This window comes from Microcaecilia unicolor, chromosome 6 (genome assembly GCF_901765095.1).
Source record: "Microcaecilia unicolor chromosome 6, aMicUni1.1, whole genome shotgun sequence".
In the NCBI taxonomy this organism is placed as follows: Eukaryota; Metazoa; Chordata; class Amphibia; order Gymnophiona; family Siphonopidae; genus Microcaecilia; species Microcaecilia unicolor.
The window spans coordinates 96,737,276-96,756,530 of record NC_044036.1 but is presented as its reverse complement, the minus strand read 5'-3'; the positions used below and the strand labels follow the sequence as shown (position 1 = coordinate 96,756,530).

At 45.6% G+C, this 19,255-nt stretch overlaps 1 protein-coding gene across 2 annotated transcripts in view; it reads right to left on the bottom strand.

Annotated features, from left to right (window-relative positions):
- Positions 1-16,802, bottom strand: part of ACBD6 (acyl-CoA binding domain containing 6) — a 255,828-nt gene extending 239,026 nt beyond the window's left edge. For both annotated transcript variants that reach the window (XM_030206058.1, XM_030206059.1), the window contains exons 1-2: positions 16,264-16,802; positions 7,449-7,513 (exon numbers count right to left, since the gene is read on the bottom strand). In XM_030206058.1, the coding sequence (XP_030061918.1) occupies positions 7,449-7,513; positions 16,264-16,479 (281 nt within the window). In that variant the 5' untranslated portion in view covers positions 16,480-16,802. The remainder of the gene's footprint in view (positions 1-7,448; positions 7,514-16,263) is intronic.
- Between the last annotated feature and the right edge of the window lie 2,453 nt (positions 16,803-19,255).

Here is a 19,255-nt window from a genome sequence, read left to right as displayed (position 1 = left end):
ATAGTGCCTGGAGCTCGGAAACTCTTCTGGCTGAAGTGATAGCCACCAAAAAGACTGCTTTAAACGTCAGGTCTTTCAGAGATGCCCTCGACAAGGGTTCAAAAGGTGGGTTCTGCAAGGCTCTTAGCACTAGATTGAGATTCCACGCAGGTACCACTGAGTGCAGAGGAGGGCGCAGGTGATTAACTCCCTTGAGAAAGCGCACCACATCTGGCTGCGAAGCCAGGGAAGCACCCTTCAGGCGGCCCCTGAAGCAAGCCAGAGCCGCTACCTGGACTTTAATGGAACTGAGCGACAGGCCTTTCTCCAGACCTTCTTGCAGGAACGCCAACACTGAAGAAATTGGAGCAGTGAAGGGAGAAAGGGAGCCTGCCTCACACCACGATGCAAAGGTATGCCAAACCCTGGCGTAAGCAGTAGAAGTAGAGCGCTTCCTCGCTCTCAGCATAGTGGCGATGACCTTGTCTGAGAAGCCTTTCTTCCTCAGACGTTGCCGCTCAATAACCAGGCCGTAAGACCAAAGGGGGAGGGATCCTCCATCACCAAGGGACCCTGATGCAACAGGCCCTGCTCCGATGGCAGTCGCAGAGGTCCGTCCACTGAGAGCCTGATCAAGTCCACATACCAGGGACGTCTGGGCCAGTCCGGACCCACCAGGATTACCCGGCCCGGATGCTTTGCCACCCGGTCTAGTACCCTGCCCAACATGGGCCAGGGCGGGAACACATAGAGAAGCTCCTGTGTCGGCCACTGTTGGAGAAGAGCATCTACTCCCAGAGATCGAGGGTCCCGTCCTCTGCTGAAAAAGCGCGGCACTTGGCAATTGGCCGATGACGCCATCAGGTCTAGGCTCGGCTGGCCCCAGCGCTTCGTGATGTCCAAGAACGCCTGAGCCGATAGCTGCCACTCTCCGGGATCCAAGGTATGGCGACTGAGAAAGTCCGCCTTGACATTCATGACTCCAGCAATGTGGGCCGCTGACAGCTGTTCCAGGTTCGCTTCCGCCCACTGGCATAGATTCATGGCCTCCTTGGCTAGAGGGGCGCTCTTGGTACCTCCCTGGCGATTGACATAGGCCACAGCCGTGGCACTGTCCGACAGGACCCGTACTGGCTTCAACGCCAGTACCGGGAGAAACTCCAAAAGCGCCAACCAAATGGCTCTGAGTTCCACGAGGTTGATAGACCACTTTGCCTATGCAGGAGACCAGAGCCCCTGCGCTGTCCTTCCCAAGCAATGGGCTCCCCAGCCCGTCAAAGAGGCGTCCGTCGTGACGACAACCCACTCCGGGGTCAAAAGAGGCATTCCTGCGGACAACTTGTCTGTCCTCAGCCACCAGCTCAGCGCCTTGCGCACCGCTAGGTCCAAGGGAAGGCGCACAGCGTAATCCTCCGACACTGGAGTCCAGCGCTGCAGCAGAGAGAGTTGTAGTGGTCTCATATGAGCCCTGGCCCAGGGCACTACTTCCATCGTGGCCGTCATAGAGCCCAACAGCTGCACATAGTCCCAAGCCCGAATAGGAGAGGCTACTAGGAACTGGTCCACCTGAGCCTGAAGCTTGACAATTCGATTGTCCGGCAGGAACACTCTGCCCACTTGGGTGTCGAAACGAACTCCCAGATATTCCAGGGACTGAGTCGGGCGCAGCTGGCTTTTCTCCCAGTTGATGATCCACCCCAGGGAGCTCAGAAGAGCAATCACCCGGTCTACAGCTCTGCCACACTCTGCATAAGAGGGGGCTCGGATCAACCAGTCATCCAGATAAGGATGGACTTGTACTCCTTCCTTTCGTAGGAAGGCCACGATGACCACCATTACTTTGGAGAAGGTCCGCGGAGCAGTAGCCAACCCGAACGGGAGGGCTCTGAACTGGAAGTGTCGGCCCAGGACTGCAAAACGCAGAAAGCGTTGATGAGGAGGCCAGATGGGAATATGCAGGTAAGCTTCCTTGATGTCCAAGGATGCCAGGAACTCCCCTGCCTTCACTGCTGCTATAACAGAGCGGAGAGTCTCCATTCGGAAGTGCCGAACTTTCAAGGCCCGATTGACCCCTTTGAGGTCGAGGATAGGCCGTACAGAACCTCCTTTCTTTGGTACCACAAAGTAAATGGAGTAACGTCCCTTGCCAAGCTGATCTTCTGGCACCGGAACAACCGCACCCAGGCGGATCAGATTGTCCAAAGTCTGCTGCACTGCCACAGCTTTGACCGGAGACTTGCAATGAGAGTGTACAAACCCGTCTCTTAAGGGTCGGTAGAACTCTAGCTTGTAGCCGTCTCTGATGACTTCCAGCACCCAAGCGCCTGAAGTTACCCTGGTCCACTCGCCCAGAAACGAGGACAGGCGTCCTCCAATCTGCACTGGGCCATGGACCAGGGCCCCGTCATTGGGTACGAGACCCTTGGGGAGGACCGGAGGAAGCACCTCCGGGACGGCGGTCTCTGCGAAAGGAATGCTGCTTGGGGGAGAAGTTCCTCTTGAAGGAAGAGGGGGCAGAGGAGCCCGACTTGCCCGGGCGATACTGACGGGCTTCCTGAAACCGTCCTTTGGAGTTACCGGGGCGAGCACTGGCCCGAGCCCTGACCTCTGGTAACCTCTTGCCCTTAGACGTGCCGAGATCGGTCACAATTTTGTCCAGCTCGACCCCAAAAAGCAGCTTGCCTTTAAAAGGCAACTTAGCCAGGCGAGACTTAGAGGCGTGGTCCGCAGACCAATGCTTCAGCCAAAGCCACCGCCGCGCAGAGACTGTCTGAGCCATACCTTTAGCTGAGGCTCTCAAGACATCATACAGCAAGTCTGCCAAATAAGCCAAGCCCGATTCCAGGGCCGGCCAATCAGCCCTCAAAGAAGGATCCGAGGGGGAAGCCCGCTGCACAATTGTCAGGCACGCCCTGGCCACATAGGAGCCGCAAACTGAGGCCTGCAAACTTAAAGCAGCCGCCTCGAAGGACGACCTTAAGGCCGCCTCCAATCTTCTGTCTTGGGCGTCCTTTAGGGCCGTGCCACCTTCCACCGGCAACGCCGTTTTCTTAGTCACTGCAGTGATTAAAGAATCCACGGTAGGCCAAAGAAAGGCCTCCCGTTCACCTTCAGGCAGAGGATAGAGGCGGGACATAGCCCTAGCCACTTTCAGGCTCGCTTCTGGGACATCCCATTGAGCCGAAATCAAGGTGCGCATGGCCTCATGCACATGGAAGGTTCTAGGCGGGCGCTTCGTCCCCAGCATAATGGCGGAGCCAACAGAGGCTGAGGGAGAGACGTCCTCCGGAGAGGAAATCTTCAAAATGCTCATGGCCTGCACTAACAGGTTGGGCAAATCCTCTGAGCGAAAGATCCGCGCTGCAGAGGGGTCATCCGCTCCATCCTAGCGGGAATCCGTCTCCTCCAAGGAATCCCCAAAGGACCGTTGGGAGAACTCAGATACGCTGCCCTCATCTACATCAGAGGAGACAGAGTCCTCTAGGGCCTGGAAATCCACCCGAGGGCGTTTGCTTCCGGAGGCCTCAACCCCTTTATCAGACAGGGGGGCAGGGGCAGCGTTTTGCATAAGAAAAGCCTGATGCAGCAGCAAAATGAACTCAGGGGAGAATCACCCCCGAACAGTGCACTTCTGCAGCTTGGGCCACGGCCCTAGCCGCACCCTCAACCGGCACTCGCAAGAGCGGGGGAGAAACGTGCTGCGCATCCAAAATGGCGTCGGGCGCGAAACTCTGAGAAGGAGCCGTGCGGGAAGAACAGCGCTTAACTTTGGCCACTTTCTTACCGTCGCCCGAATCAAGGGCGACCATAGTATTAACGTCTCCCAGATCAAGGGCGGCCCAAGAAGAAGCCGTCCGAGCAGAGAGGCCGGCCAACATGGAGTGGGCGAGCAGCGGGGGATGGGCGCTTATGGCGGGAAAAACCGCTGAACCAGAGGAAGAACCGGGACACTGACCGGTCTCCAAACTGATGCTTAACAAAGGCGATTCAGGTTTTGAAATCCCCGCATCCCCGCTAGACGCACCCACGCGGTCCGGGGAGCGAATCCTCGCGCCCTCGCCCTCCGACGCCATAAGCCACGTGGAGACCGAACGGGGAACCCCCTGCCCACTATAAAAAGGTAAAATTACCTGCTTCTCGCTCCGAGCTGTAACGAACTGGTGTCCCAGTGAGCAGCTGCAATAAACGTTGAAATAAATGTTGAAATAAACGCCCTTAAAGATGTCCAAATTTTTTTTTTTTTTTAATGGAGCCAGCGGGAGGGGGGAGAAAAGGAGGGACCTGGCACCACCAGGTTTGCACTTGCTCAAGAAGAGCCCTCAACCCCAGGTACTCAACAAAACCTAAAAATTAGGCTTGGAGACCTAGCCAGAGCTGCTGCTGTGTGTGACCACCACCTGCTGAGATAGAGAACATACTGAGGAGTTTCCGGCAGCACATGACCACATATAGGGAGGCAAAAGGATTGCTCTCTATCTCCACCTGCTGGTAGATGGACACAACCCACCAGTCTATGGATTGATCAGCATGATGACATGGAATGGGCGTTTATAGAATACAAGCCGTAAAGCCCGTTAAAACGGGCGACAGTTTTGTTGTGAAAAATGTAATGAAATAGACAAATCAGTAAATGCTAAATTGTTTGCACAATTAGTTTGCGGGCGCTTTCCACATTATAATAACAGTTAGATAATTAAACAAATGGAACCTCAAATCCCCCGGTAGCGAAAATTTCAATACAGAACTAACACTACCAACGTAGGGGTCCATTTAATATCATAGGTTCCGTAAGGGACAAAAGAGGAGGAAAACCAATCGCTCACAAAAAAACTCACTCTAAGTGAGAAAAACGGGCGACTTAAAAAACCTCCTCCTGTTCCTTACTAACACCTAATGTAGAATGTGTCAATCACCAAACTAAATAAATATGTCCTAAGACAATTGTATCAATTATTTACCACCCTTGTGAACTAGGAGCTCCCCAGGAAAACAATATCAATCCTCTGGATCTCCTAAACCCCCCAAGTAGAGCAAAAATGTTTTAAACAGCTTGGGTATTTGGGTACTTAGCTCAGTCCAGATCCCCACGAGGGCTCCTCATAGTATCCAAGGGGATAAGTTGCCATCTTTCACCCCAACATTCAAGCAGAGTGCACCAACTCTTCAGGAAGAGCACTGCACATCATAAGCTCACAGACTCGAATACCAAAGTCCCGTCATTGATGATCCAAAGATGGCGCCCTCGTGGATACTATGAGGAGCCCTCGTGGGGATCTGGACTGAGCTAAGTACCCAAATATCCAAGCTGTTTAAAACTTACTTAATAGTGCAAAATTTGTTTTCTTCCTAGGTCTAGCCAAGACAGATAAAATATTTCCCGTCACCAAATGTATAGAAATAAACTTGGAGCCTTCTTCAGTTTGGAGTGGAGGAGTAGCCTAGTGGTTAGTGCAGTGGACTTTGATCCTGGGGAACTGAGTTCAATTCCCACTGCAGCTCCTTGTGACTCTGGGCAAGTCACTTAACCCTCCATTGCCCCTGGTACAAAATAAGTACCTGAATATATGCAAAAACCTCAGAAAGGCAGTATATCAAGTCCCATTTCCCTTTCCCTTTATTTGTACCTAAGACCACATTTTATGAAAACCAAGGATACTTGCCTGATGATTTAAATATTAGAACACTAATTTTCTCCCTAGGAGGAAGGAAGAGGTATGTACATTTGTTTGAAACATTTCTTATGTCACTTCATGGTTTTTTTTTACCCCCAAAAAAGGAAAAATAATTTTAAAAAAAACTTGAGGTGCCCATATTTTGCATGTCATTAATAGCATGAACCCTTCAAAAAATATATAGACTTTTTGATACTGCTCCCACAACAAAAAAAATAGAAAAAAACAACAACCACTAAAATTCCTGGAAACAACACAGGAAGCAATGTGACACAAACAATTCTGGGCTGCACACCCCTAGATAGGAAGTTTCACTTTAACTAGGCAAGGCATTCCCAAAGTAGAACCAAATATTCATTCAGATGTGATCCACTTGCTGTATCAAACTGGAAGTTGTCCTCTGTCTTTCAGGCTGGTTTGTACTGAGCTAGGCTAAATAACCCTGAGCTGATGCTCTAATAAAATATTTCCTTGGCTAGTTCCCAGCTCAGAAAGTTAACAGATAATGTAATAATCTAACAGGGTAGAAGTCAACGCTTTATACTGGTACACTAAGGTGCTCATTGGCATTTTCATATATCTGTAGCAGGCACGGGAGGAGAAAATCCCTAACTCAACGTGAAGGGGCATTTTCGATATGTCTAAGTCAGACTTTGGACATTTTGCACTAAACACCCCAAATCCGAATAGCCTTTGCACATTCTGCGCTAAACATCAGGTCCCAAATCCGAATAGCAAATGTAACCATTTTTGAAAAAGCAAAATGCCTTTTTTTTTTTTCGAAAATACAATTTGTAACCAGGTTTGTGTGCTGTGCATTTATCTTTTCAGGCCATTTTTGGGAAAAAAAAAAAAAAAGAATGTATAAGTTAAAAATATAGAAAATCAAACCATTGGGATGTAAGAAGGGCCAGCATTTTTAGCAGACTGGACTCCCAGACATCCCAGGAGAGCAATGGGGCACCCTAGGGGGCACAGCTGAGGACATCACATAAATGCTTCCAGGTACACATCTCAGCATTGCTCCCTTATCTTGTCTGCTGAGCTCTCCAAAACCTACCCAAAACAAACTACCTCCCAACTACCACTAAAGTAGCCCTTATGGGTTGAAGGTGGCACCTATATGTGGGTATAGTGGGTTTCTGGTGAGTTTTGGAGGGATCACAGTTTCCACCATAACTGTAACAGGTAGGGGGGAGGTAGGGGCCTGGGTCTACCTGTCTACAGTGCACTGCACCCTCTACTACACTACTCCAGGGACTATGGGACCTGGCTAGCACATCTGAGGCTGTCATAGAGGTTGGTGAGTACTATTTTTATTCACATTTTGGGGGGATGGGAGGGGGTCAGTGACCACTGGAGGAGTAAGGGAGGCCATCCCTGAATCCCTCCAGTGGTCATCTGGTCATTTAGGGCACCTTTTTGTGTCTTATTAGAAAAACAAATCTAGTCCTAAACATTGAAGTTTTCGTCCTAGACATTTTGGTTTTGTTCCATTATGGCTATAAAACATCAAAGTGTTAGGTATACCCAAAGCCCGCCCTAATCTCACCTTCAAAACGCCCCAAATACATCCCCTTATGATTTGGATGCACTACAGATGAAATGCATAGACGTCTGCAAAACAGGTTTTGAAAATACTGACTTGGATGTTTTGAGAAGAAATCCATCCAAATGGTGCATTATGACACTTTTTGGACGTTTTTCTCTTTCGAAAATGAGCTCCAGAGTGTCAAAGATGGCAAATTACATCATTTAGTTCCTCAGAAAAAAGTTAACACTTGCAAGGGCTCTTACCATTTTTGCTTTCCCTCAAAATCAAAGAAACCTGGCTTTGGAGTATTACACTTTCCAACTTTCACCTATAAGGGGAAAAAAAGAGGCAGTCTTCATTATCATAAACTTTAGGAACAGTTTCATGCACCCTTTATAACACAGTGTTACTCAGTCTCCCAATGTCCACAGACTTTAAATGCTCTCACTATAATCAAGAAAGCCTTTGTTTCTCTGCACTCCTTCCTCAGATGTTCACCTTAGATTTTCTTTGTGAGTTTTTATTTAATGTAGTATTTTTGAATTTTATGACTGAAAGACACCATAAAGGGGCACTGTTATAAAAGATTTTTCACAGATAAATGGCCTTTATAAAAATAAAGTACCCCATGTGTTACACACATACATTTACATGACGGGTGCAGGTATGTTCAGGGGTGAAGTTTGGACAGAGTAGTAATTTACATATATTATTTGCAAAATGCACATTTGCGTGTCTTTTACTTGCAAACTTTTACAACCGTTTCCTTTTTTAGCCAATACTTCTCCAGATTTGGGGACACTTTTACCAAGCCAAGCTAAAAAATGGTTGGCGATGTTGTCAGTGCATGGGTTTTCTGTGAACTGTGGCCACTTTTAGCACAGTGGCAAAATGGCCACATTTGTTGGTTCAGCCACGTGCATTTAGGCAGCCGGCAGCAAAAACAGCTTTAGAGCGAGCCAGCTGCCTAAATTTTGTAACCTGCCTAATTTTTTACCTAATTTATTTTTAAGTGCGGGTCTGGGTTGGAAACGGCAACTCTAGTGCTGCCCCACACCACTGCTTTTGCAGTGCTGTGCTCTGCTTCTCTCCGACGGGCTCAATCTCATGGTACCTGCCTTGCCTTGTCCCTCAGTGCCCCCACAGCGTGCATGGACGCTAGCGCCACAGAATAATCTGTCACCAGTGCCATGGCTCAGCTGGACGGGTCTCCCTCACTGGGCATAGTGCCAGGCTGTCAGCAGTACCTGTAGAAGCTATTGGACCCTCACTCCACTTTACCCCTCACTCGATCTGCCTTCGGTTGAGCCCCTCAGGCTTATGCACTCTCCAACAGTCCCAGATAGGCACAGAGCCAGCACACAACAGTGCCCTTTGAGTCTGCATCTGCCCAGGTAAAAAATTTGTTTTAATATATATACAGTATAATGCTGGTGCTGGGCTTCTGGGTGAGGGTGGGCTCTTCACTGCCTAGGGGAAAATAGGCATATTTATTTAATCATTAAATATAACTTATTTTTCCCTAGGCAGTGAAAAGCCCACCCTCACACAAACCCACCAACAATAAATGTTACTATTGGTTTTCTGGGTGGGCTCAGTCCCCAGTTTAAAATAAAAAAAGTTTTATATTTGTTGATGTTGGTGGGTTTTTGGGTGGGGATGGTCATTGCAGTGCCCAGGGTTGAGGAAGACTGGGAAGGGCAGGGGAGATGCCAGAGTATGGGAGGATGGGTAGGGAGTAGGACAGATCTGATGCCTATATTCAAGATGGACAGTGGGGAAGGGAAGTGAAGGGCTGATGCTTAACTACAAGATGGATGGTGGGGAAGGGAAGATTACAGGGATGGATGGTGACAAAGGATTGATGCCAGGCTAAGGGGACAGATGATGAGGAAGGGAAGAGCTGGTGCTGAGCTAAGGGGATCGATGGGGGGTAGGAAAGGGAAGGGCTGATGCCAGGCTTCAGGGATGGATGGGGAGTGGGGAAGGGAAGGGCTGAGCTGATGCTGAGCTATAGGACAATGTTTAATTTTTGGTCCATTATTCTGTAATTAATGAGGGTTGGTCTATGTTCTGCATGTGACCGAGCAAGTGAGAGATTCTGCTGGAATGTGGTTTGTGTGGGGATCTACGAGTCTGACTTGGCTGGCTTTTCCAATGGGATGCACATTGCTGTTGTTTATATTCACAGTTATCTTTTTAAAGGTACTGCTATTGGTATTCATGTTGAATTGTTGTTAAGATTTGCAATACAGGCTCAAATAAGCTTCTTTGCAGGATTTAGGGTTACTTCACAAAGTACCTGGCAGAGAAGGGATTTTGAGCTGCTATTATTGAGGTGCTACCAGAATTTGAATACATTGTTCCTATGGAAAGCTGTAAAAGGAAACATTCTAGCTATGTTCTGTATGCTACAGATTCCACAGTAGGAGGAAAAAAATCTTGATGTTGGCAGTAGGATTTTTCTTGTTTCATCAGTGAGAAATCTGGGGCTTTGCTTCAGGCAGTTTTTGATTTGTTGAAGAATAGACAAAGATTAACATTTTTGAAAAATGGAAAGTATTTACCAGTTTTTTTAATTCTTTATCATTTTAATTTTTTCAAGCATATAATACTTGAATCAGAAAAAGCAGATTACTTGATTCCAGGAAATCTTAAATCATTAATATTAAGAAAAAATGTTTTCATTTTGTATTAGACCACCAAATAAGAGGGGCTAGAGTCATTACAAACTCAAGAGATGAGAATTAGTCATTAAAGTTAAAGTAAAACTTAACACATTATCCACTAAATAATAATATCTATACTTTTAACCCTGGGTCAAACTGCTCAATTCTAACTTGCATCATAATACCTTTTTCTGATCAATAAATTGTTTTAAATATTCAGGAACAAAGAAAAGATATTTTACACCCATATATTTTATGTTGCATTTACAGGGATTTACCTGTTTTACTTACTCAGGTATTACAATTGTAATAAAGCAGAGTTTGAAGGATATATGCAGTTACTGTACTTATATTGCAGGATCCTGTCACATGTGTTGAGATGTTTCTATCTGGTCAAGTTTAAGATTTACCAATTTTTCCTTTTAAGTACTTATGTGGTTTATGTTGATGCAGAAACCAAAAAGGTAACCGAACAGCAAAGTCCCACGAAACAAGCAGCATTACACAAGGAAGTGGGAACGAAGGAAGGCTAGACAAAACCCCAGGATCAATAAAGTTAAAAAATGTATTGCTCTGATGTGTATAAAAACACTACAGAATTAACATAAAATCAATGTACAAAATTCATTGTGTATAAAACCAGGGCCGGTCCTAGGGTTTCTGGCGCCCTCCTGCAGCCTGTCAGCTCCCCTACCCATCCAGGGGCGGGATCATTATGGCTCCACACCTACAGTAGTCACACCCCTTTTACTAGCCATGGCATCATTGAAAATATTACACCTGTCTTCCCTTCCCTCCTCGCCATCCATCCATGTCCAACAATTTTCTCCCTGCCCTCCCCTCCATCCACCCATGTCCAGCAACTCCCCTGCCCTCCATCCATCTATCCATCCATATCCAGCAATTCTCCTCTCCCCAGCTTCCCCCCTCCATTCATCCATCCATATCCAGCAATTCTCCTCTCTCTCCCCTGCCCTCCCCTCCATGTCCAGCAATTTCTCCTCTCTCCCTGGGCCCTGCCCTCCCATCCATGTCCATCTTTGTCCATCAATGCTCCTCTCTCCCCTTCCCTCCTCCATCCATCCATACCCAGCAATTCTCCTCCCTCCCCTCCATGTCCAGCAATTTCTCCTCTCTCCCTGGGCCCTGCCCTCCCCTCCCATCCATGTCCATCGATGTTCCTCTCTCCCCTTCCCACCTCCATCCATCCATATCCAGCAATTCTCCTCCCTCCCTTCCATGTCCAGCAATTTCTCCTCTCTCCCTGGGCCCTACTCTCCCATCCATGTCCATCGATCAATGCTCCTCTCTCCCCTGCTCTCCCGCTCCCGTGTCCACCTGCCCGCCCTCTTCTCTGGTTTAAATCTTGTGTTTAAATTTACCTCCGTCGCAGTGAAAGTGCTGCTGCCGACGTCTCCCAGCCTTCCCTTCACTCATTCGTTCCCTCAGAGTCCCACCTTCTTCTGATGTCATTTCCTTGCAAGGGTGGGACATTGAGAGGGAACGAACGAGTGAAGGGAAAGCTAGAGACGTCGGGCAGCAGCACTTTCACTGACGCTGTGCAGCTGCTGCGACATCGGAGGTAAATTTAAATACAAGATTTAAATGCCCCAGGGCGGCGCAGGTACTGGAGCAGGAAACCGAAGGCAGGGCTATTGTCGGGGTCCGGGAGCTGAGGTAAACGGCGAGGGTAAACATGGCATGGTGGCGCCCTCCTGCCATGCTTACCTCACTTACTGGGTTGGACCAGCCCTGTATAAAACAATACACCTAGTATGTATATGTTTATTAAATCAAATGAAAGTAAAACATTTACATACAGTAAGTGACTTTCCTTTGGTTTATGTTTAAATATATTTATTAAAGAATATTCACATCCAAAGCTGAATAACAACATAATGCAAACAAGAACCATGGGTATTCAATCAAGTCAAACAAGTAGCAATTAATTTTCATTTTAACTCCCATACCCCTCTTTCATTTTGAACCCCCAGGTGGGTTTTATTGAGGATAAGAAGAGAAAAGAAATCCTGGTGAAATGCTTTTGAAACACAAACAGGTCTATTCTTTGTACAGGAATGTGGCTGAATATTGTTACATTTGCAGGAGGAGGGATGGGTCCCATAGTTCTGCCTGCATGCAAATGGTGGCAAATGAACAGGTTGATGGAAGCTCTTTCACCCATTGTGAGGGGATTAATTCATTGAAAGGAATAAAGATTGTGGGACCCATGATGCATACATACTAGAGAGACCTGGATCAGAATAAGGGAATTGAAAACCTACTCCTCGTGAGTTTAGGGGAAGGGGAGATTAGTGGCATGGTTCAGAAGTCACTGTGGGGTTTGGTTTTGTGTTCACCTTTGCTGAATGGTCTTAGCTTTTGGTTAAGTTAGGAGATAGCCCTCTGGAAAAGAAACCTGGTAATTCTCACCAGACTGCCGCCGAAGCTTGGCAGCCATTTTGAAAACCCAGTGGCAGCACTCACAGCACAGAACAGCAAAGCGAAGGCAGGAAACAGTAGGATTCTTTTCTGCCCCACAGCCGCAGAGGCCACTACACTACCAGGGCGGCCTTCAAGGATCAAGGTAGGACTCTTGGGAGGGTTGTAATGTGTGGGAGAGGGGGGCTTGTAGTATGAGGGGGATGGTGGCATTACTGCAGCAGAGACGGGGCAGGTTTTGCCACAGTATAAGTCATCTGAAGGACAAAATATAAGAAAGTCAATGGACCGCATTAGGGGCTTATAGCCCATTTAGTTATGTTTAAGCAAATGAGAGATCTGAATGAAAGAATTTATTTTTATTATTTTGACTTCTGAAAACCACTTGTCCCTGAAGCATGCTCAAAACAAAATAATCCATTTGTACAAAAGAAATGAGGTGAAGATGTGATTCCAATCTTTAAAACACCAGGCTTCCCAAGGCAGATTACAACAGCAGTTAAGATGAACCCATCAGTAAACAGGATATCCTCACTGAAATTTGCCAATATATTACTGAATTGTATAGAACAGTGTAGAAAAAGGAACACAAAATACAGCTTTTATTAGTGCTGTTTCCACCAGCTACAATAATCTTTAAGCAGTTTTAGTGATATTCACTTTTATTTCATGATATTTATATCTACATATGGGAAGCTTTCAAATAAATTAAAAAGCTGTCGAGTAAAAAAAAATGGGGCGAGGAGGGAGAAGAGAGAAAGGAGATGCTGGATTTGGGGGGGGCCACCAACTGATAGTTTGCAGGGGGTGCCACAGATCCTAGCACCAGCCCTGACTAAGGGGAATCTTTTACAAAGACACGGTAGCATTTTTAGCACATGCTAAACGATAAAGACTTATATAGGAATATATGGGCATCCTTAGCATTTAACGCACGCTTATTTTTAGCACACTAAAAACGCAAGCGTGCTTTTGTAAAAGGCCAAGTTACTGATTGTAGATATTCGAGTTAAAGACTAACGTTATTGGTAGAGTAGACAAATTTGAAAGTATTTGATTTAAGAGGTTAAGTGCCAAGACTACTGGTGTTTGTTTTAGTTCCTGAGTAATATGGATCTGTGTAAACAGTTCAATAAAAACCTGTTTAATTTATTTGCCAGCCCTGTTCACAGCAGTTCTTTTTTTGTTTTTTTTCTGGGGACAAAGAGGGTGAATCCACCTGCTAATGCCTTTCTTCCCCAGGTGAAGGCACCGAACACCAAGTGAGTAAGGGACCAACAGAGACTGCCCTCAAGAGGCTCCAGTTAGGTGGGGCCCCAACTCCAGGAGCACCCTATAAGGGGGCGTTACACTTCATTTTAATAGACATATGCACAGTATTCTACTTTCATTTAATTAAAAACATATGCAGTCGGTGCGTTTTTTCATTTCGGTCTGTATTTGTGTACTGATTGGCTTCAGTTTCCTTTGTCACCCACTACGTCACTACAGCGAGAAGCCAAAATATACAAAACAAGATGATAGCATCTACGTCAGGAATTCTAAACCCAGTCCTCAGGAAACACCTAGCCAGTCAGGTTTTCAGGATAGCCACAACAAATATGTAAGAAATAGATTTGCAAAGAATGAAGGCAGTGCATGCAAATCTATCTTATGAATATTCATTGTGGGTATCCTGAAAACCTGACTGGATAAATGTGTCCCGAAGACTAGGTTGAGAACCTCTGCACTAGGTGGACCAGACATACGTTTAGGGCAGGGTTTCTCAACCCAGTCCTCTGGACACACCTAGCCAATCAGGTTTTCAGGATATCCCCAATGAATATGTATGTAACAATATATATTCAGGATATAATTATAAAAGCTATCCAATATCAAAGAAACATATATTAGCAAATCAAAAAATATTTTAAAATCTATACATGCATTGTGCTATTATTACAAATTATTACACACACAATTTCTTCACACATACATGGAGCAACTTAGCTTAGGCTAAGAGGAATAAATATCTTAATTCTACACAAATCTGTTCACGTTCCTATCGCTAATACTATCTCCATATCTCTCCTCATATCAATTCATAACATTCATAAACTTTGCCTTAAACATCACTTGACTCAGGGCATCACAGTCCTTGGCTGATAAATCAAAAATCATTGGTAAGAAAACAGACAGTCCAGGGTTCTATCCTCAACGGAAGTCATTCACACTCCTGGACTTTATCCTCAGCGAAAGTCATACACTCCAGTCAGTATTAAATCCAATCCTGATCAGTTCTATATCCACATGCTTGACTTTGTGCGTTTCTCTGCTCAAAGGTCCATATGTAGCTCACAACCCGACATGGTCCATGTTTCACTATAAAAGTCGTCAGGGGTTGAAACTGCAAGCTAAAACATATCACAAAACATGCCATAAATGTATTCACAACAGTCAACACCACACTAAATAATCATTAAAAAAACATTTACCGTCTAAACAAGTCATAGATTTCTTGCTGGCAAGCCGGGATTCAAAACACAGATACTACACCCTGCATGGCGCCCACCAAAGAACACCAGCATATGCGTGGTGAAGCTCCGCGGATATCAGCTTTAAATAGTCCAGGGATCTAGCCACGCCCCTTATACTATCATCCAATCAACTTCCTCATTCAATCCCTGAGGATATACATACAGTATTCCAGGTGACAATAAACCACTGCTCTTTTTCTCAAGTAAGGTTGATATACCCCCTCCCCAAACATTCTTAAATTGATATAAAACTATAAATCTCAGATCTTCTACTCGATGAGTCTCACTCCAGTGACTCACAAGAAGGGCTTCCATGTGTTGCACTCTAAGGTTACTCAGATGTTGAATGATTCTTTGTTTCACCTCCCTTCTGGTCTGACCAATATACCAGACAGTACAGGGACACTCAATACCATAAATAACATATTGCAAATTACTATCTGTAAAAAATGTACTAAAAAAATTCTTCCAGAGGAATAGCTACAGAATTTGTTTTCAAGGCATATCTACAATTGATAAACTTATTACATTTATAATGCCCTATTTTATCATAGTCTATCTTATTAGATTTTGTAACAATAGGCAATCTTTCACCCAAATTCCCACCTCTGGTAAAAACACACCGTGGTGTTTGTTGAAATTGTGGATAGAGAGAATTGACCAATGCTTTTGAATAAGTTTCTTCACTACTAATACTGATTGGGTATAAGGTAAAACACTAGTTAATCTATTATCCTTCTTAGATGACTCAGACAACTACTCTCTTTGAGTATTTAAGTCTCTTTTTTATACGCTATGCGTACCACCCTAGAAGGGTACCCTCTCTGTCAAAACCAAATGGACATATCAGTCTGATCTTTGAATGTTTCCCATTGTGTGCATAATCTACAAATTTAAAAAAATTCACCAGCAGGAATGCTGTCCTTCAACTGCCCAGGGTGGTGACTTCGATAATGAAGCTAACTGCTTCTAGCACCAGCATTACATTTTGAGCATCAGCCCACAGGGAAGTTTGGAAAGAAGGAAGATGCTGAATATCTAGGTAGTGATAGGAAAGGGAGGGAGAGATGCTGGACACTTGGGGGGGAAGTAAAAGGGAGCTGCTGCACTACAGGGTGAAAGGACAGAGGTAGGGAAGAACCATGGAGATGCTAGGCTATGGGGGAGGCCTTAAACCACCCAAGAGGCAGAAGGGGCGCATGACTGAAGGCTCACCCAGAGCATTTGATATCCTTGGGGCAGCACTGATGTTAAAGCATAATAATTTGGGTTGCATCATTACTTTAATGTTAATGGAATATGCCATCTCTACAGCGAGAAGCCAAAATATACAAAACAAGATGATAACATCTTGTATTAGATTGCTTTTAAAATTGTTTTTGATCTAATATAAAACGTGAACAACATTATGTGTGCAAACATCAAGAAGGCTTTATACCTCTGTTTATTACCTGTTTATATCTAGCATACAGGTAGAGGAGCTGCTCCTTGCTGGCTACCTGGATCAGCTGTTGCAGGTGATCGGCTGCCTGCTCAAACTGCTCCACTAGCAGTTTATTCTCTTCCTCGTCTTCCTGGCAAAGCTTCAGAGAGTCGCCAAAGCCCCCTGAATCCTCCCCTGAGCTCAGTTCCCCCTCACCTAGCCCAGCAAGAAAAGACGAGGCCATCCGCCAACCCGTCCCCTCAGCTTATCTATCTTTTATGAGTCCATCAACTGTCCAGCCAAGAGAAAGTGTTGGGGAGAAATAAAGGGGCAATTATCTCCCGCAAATAAATTAGAAAGTTAGCAAGACAACTAGTAGTTCGCTGCATTCACCGCGGTTGCTACTACTGTCGCCCCGCCGCCTCCACACCCCTGTAACAACGGATAAGGAAGGCGCAAAGCATGTGGCAACAGTAGCAGCCACAGCAATAGCTGGGCCGCACTGTGCCGGGTGAATTCAACGTGAAGACGAGGATCACCAATCACGCGGCACCTCTAGAACGTCTCTTCCTCAACTTTGCTGCGAAATGCCACTCTCCCGACCGTGTGATTGGGCGAGTAGTGTGACGTACTATTAACGTCATCACGGCGGGCGGGCGCGTGAGAACTGTCAAATTTCAAAATCGGTGTGGTGATGGTAATCAAGGAGGTTTAATAGACAAGAGTGGAAGTGAGCCTATCTTGTACACTGTAAGCAAGGAAGCCAATTTGGTTAATCTCTGTTTCCACTCCCCCGCGCAGCCGTCACTGCCATACACTCAAAACAAAGCAAGCAAGCCTATAAGCTGCTGCATCCATGTTGTCGTTCTTTATTGGTGGTCCATCTGTAACAAGTCGTCTAAAGCTCTTTCAGTTGGATAGGTAGTGCCTTAAAAAGTGCAGGACAAAAGAAATAACAATTGAATATCACTAAAACAGCTTCAAAAATTATTGTGCCTGGTAGAGGAGTGTGGTAGCCGTGTTAGTCCACTCTTAAGGTTATCAATAGAAATCAAACAAAATAAAACATGGAAAAGAAAATAAGATGATACCTTTTTTATTGGACATAACTTAATACATTTCTTGATTAGCTTTCGAAGGTTGCCCTTCTTCCTCAGATCGGAAATAAGCAAATGTGCTAGCTGACAGTGTATATAAGTGAAAACATTCAAGCATTACTATGACAGTCTGACAGGGTGGGAGGGTGGGGGTGGGTAAGAGGTATGCATGGGGACATCAAAGCATATCATTGATATTCTAACAGGGTGGGTGTGGATAGGTGAGGGGAAGGTGATCAACAGAGACATACAGCTTTATGGTTTATAATGGGCTAGGAACCCCAGATCCTTGTTAAGTCCTTTCTGTTGGGTGTTAAAATATTCAATCATTCTGACTTCAAAGGTCTTACGTTCTTGTATGGTTTTAAAGTTACCTTTGAGGATTCTCACTGTGAAGTCACTGGTACAGTGTCCTGGTCCTGTAAATGTTGACCAACAGGCGTGGGAACCCTGCTGGCACCAGTATTGTTCATATGATGTCTATGTAAATTGAATCTTGTCTTAAGCATCTGGCCTGTTTCTCCAATATAGCATCCTTCGTTACATTTTTTACACTGAATGATATATACCACATTGGAAGATGAGCAAGTGAAAGATCCCTTTATGTTGAATATCTTTCCTTTGTGGATGACTTTGGGGTCCTGTGAAATATTTTGGCGTTTGCAACTGGATAAATTACAGGGAAGTATGCCCTTCTGTTCCTTTTCAGTCTGTGATGGAAGTTTACTTCTGATTAGCTTGTGTTTTAAATTGGGTGGCTGTCGGAAGGCCAGTACTGGTGGGGATGGGAATATCTCTTTCAGTAATTCATCCTCCTGGAGTATAGGTTGTAGATCTCTTATGATTTTCCTCAGTTTTTCCAGCTCTGGATTGTATGTCACTACAAGTGGGATTCTGTCTGTGGATTTTTTCTTTTTGTACTGTAGCAGATTCTCCCTGGGTGTTTTGAGGGAGGAGGCAATATTCTTGGAGATTATTTTGGGGTTGTAGCCCTTCTGTTTGAAGGATTCAGTCAGGCTTTTAAGGTGTCTGTCTGTGTCCCCTGGATTGTTTTGTGACTGTTATTTTTTTATTTGTTTTTAGTTTTGTTGGTTGTTTTATGATTTACAGGCTTATTTTTGAAAGAGGACGCCCATCTTTCGACACAAATCGGAAGATGGGCGTCCTTCTCCCAGCCTCAAATGTCATACTCAGGTCCATCGCAGCACTATGCAAGTCCCTGGAACAGTTTTAGTGGGTGCAGTGCACTTCAGACAGGCGGACCCAGACCCATTCCCCCCCCCCCCCCCCCCACCAGCAGAAAACGTTTTCCTCCAGTGTTGCTCTTCTGCCGATTGCCTGCCTCTGCGGCTGGCTGCTTTTTCTCTCAAGAAATTACTGAAGCATTATTTATTTTGCCAGGCCTATGCCTCCCCTTGAACTACTGTCGACCTGGATTGTTTTGTGACTGTTATTTTTTATTTGTTTTTAGTTTTGTTGGTTGTTTTATGATTTACAGGCTTATTTTCGAAAGAGGATGCCCATCTTTCGACACAAATCGGAAGATGGGCGTCCTTCTCCCAGGGTCGCCTAAATCGGCAAAATCGAAAGCTGATTTTGAGTGTCCCCAACTGCTTTACGTCACAAGGACGACCAAAGTTACCAGGGGTGTGTCAGAGGCGTAGCGAAGGCGGGACTTGGGCGTGCCTAACACATGGCCCTCCTGGACCCATAATCAAAAAAAGAAGGGCGTCCCTGACGAGCACTTGGGCGACTTTACTTGGTCCTTTTTTTGTTACGACCAAGCCACAAAAAGGTGCCCGAACTGACCAGATGACCACCGCAGGGAATCGGGGATGACTTCCCCTTACTCCCCCAGTGGTCACTAACCCCCTCCCACCCTCAAAAAAATTCTTTAAAAATATTTTTTGCCAGCCTCAAATG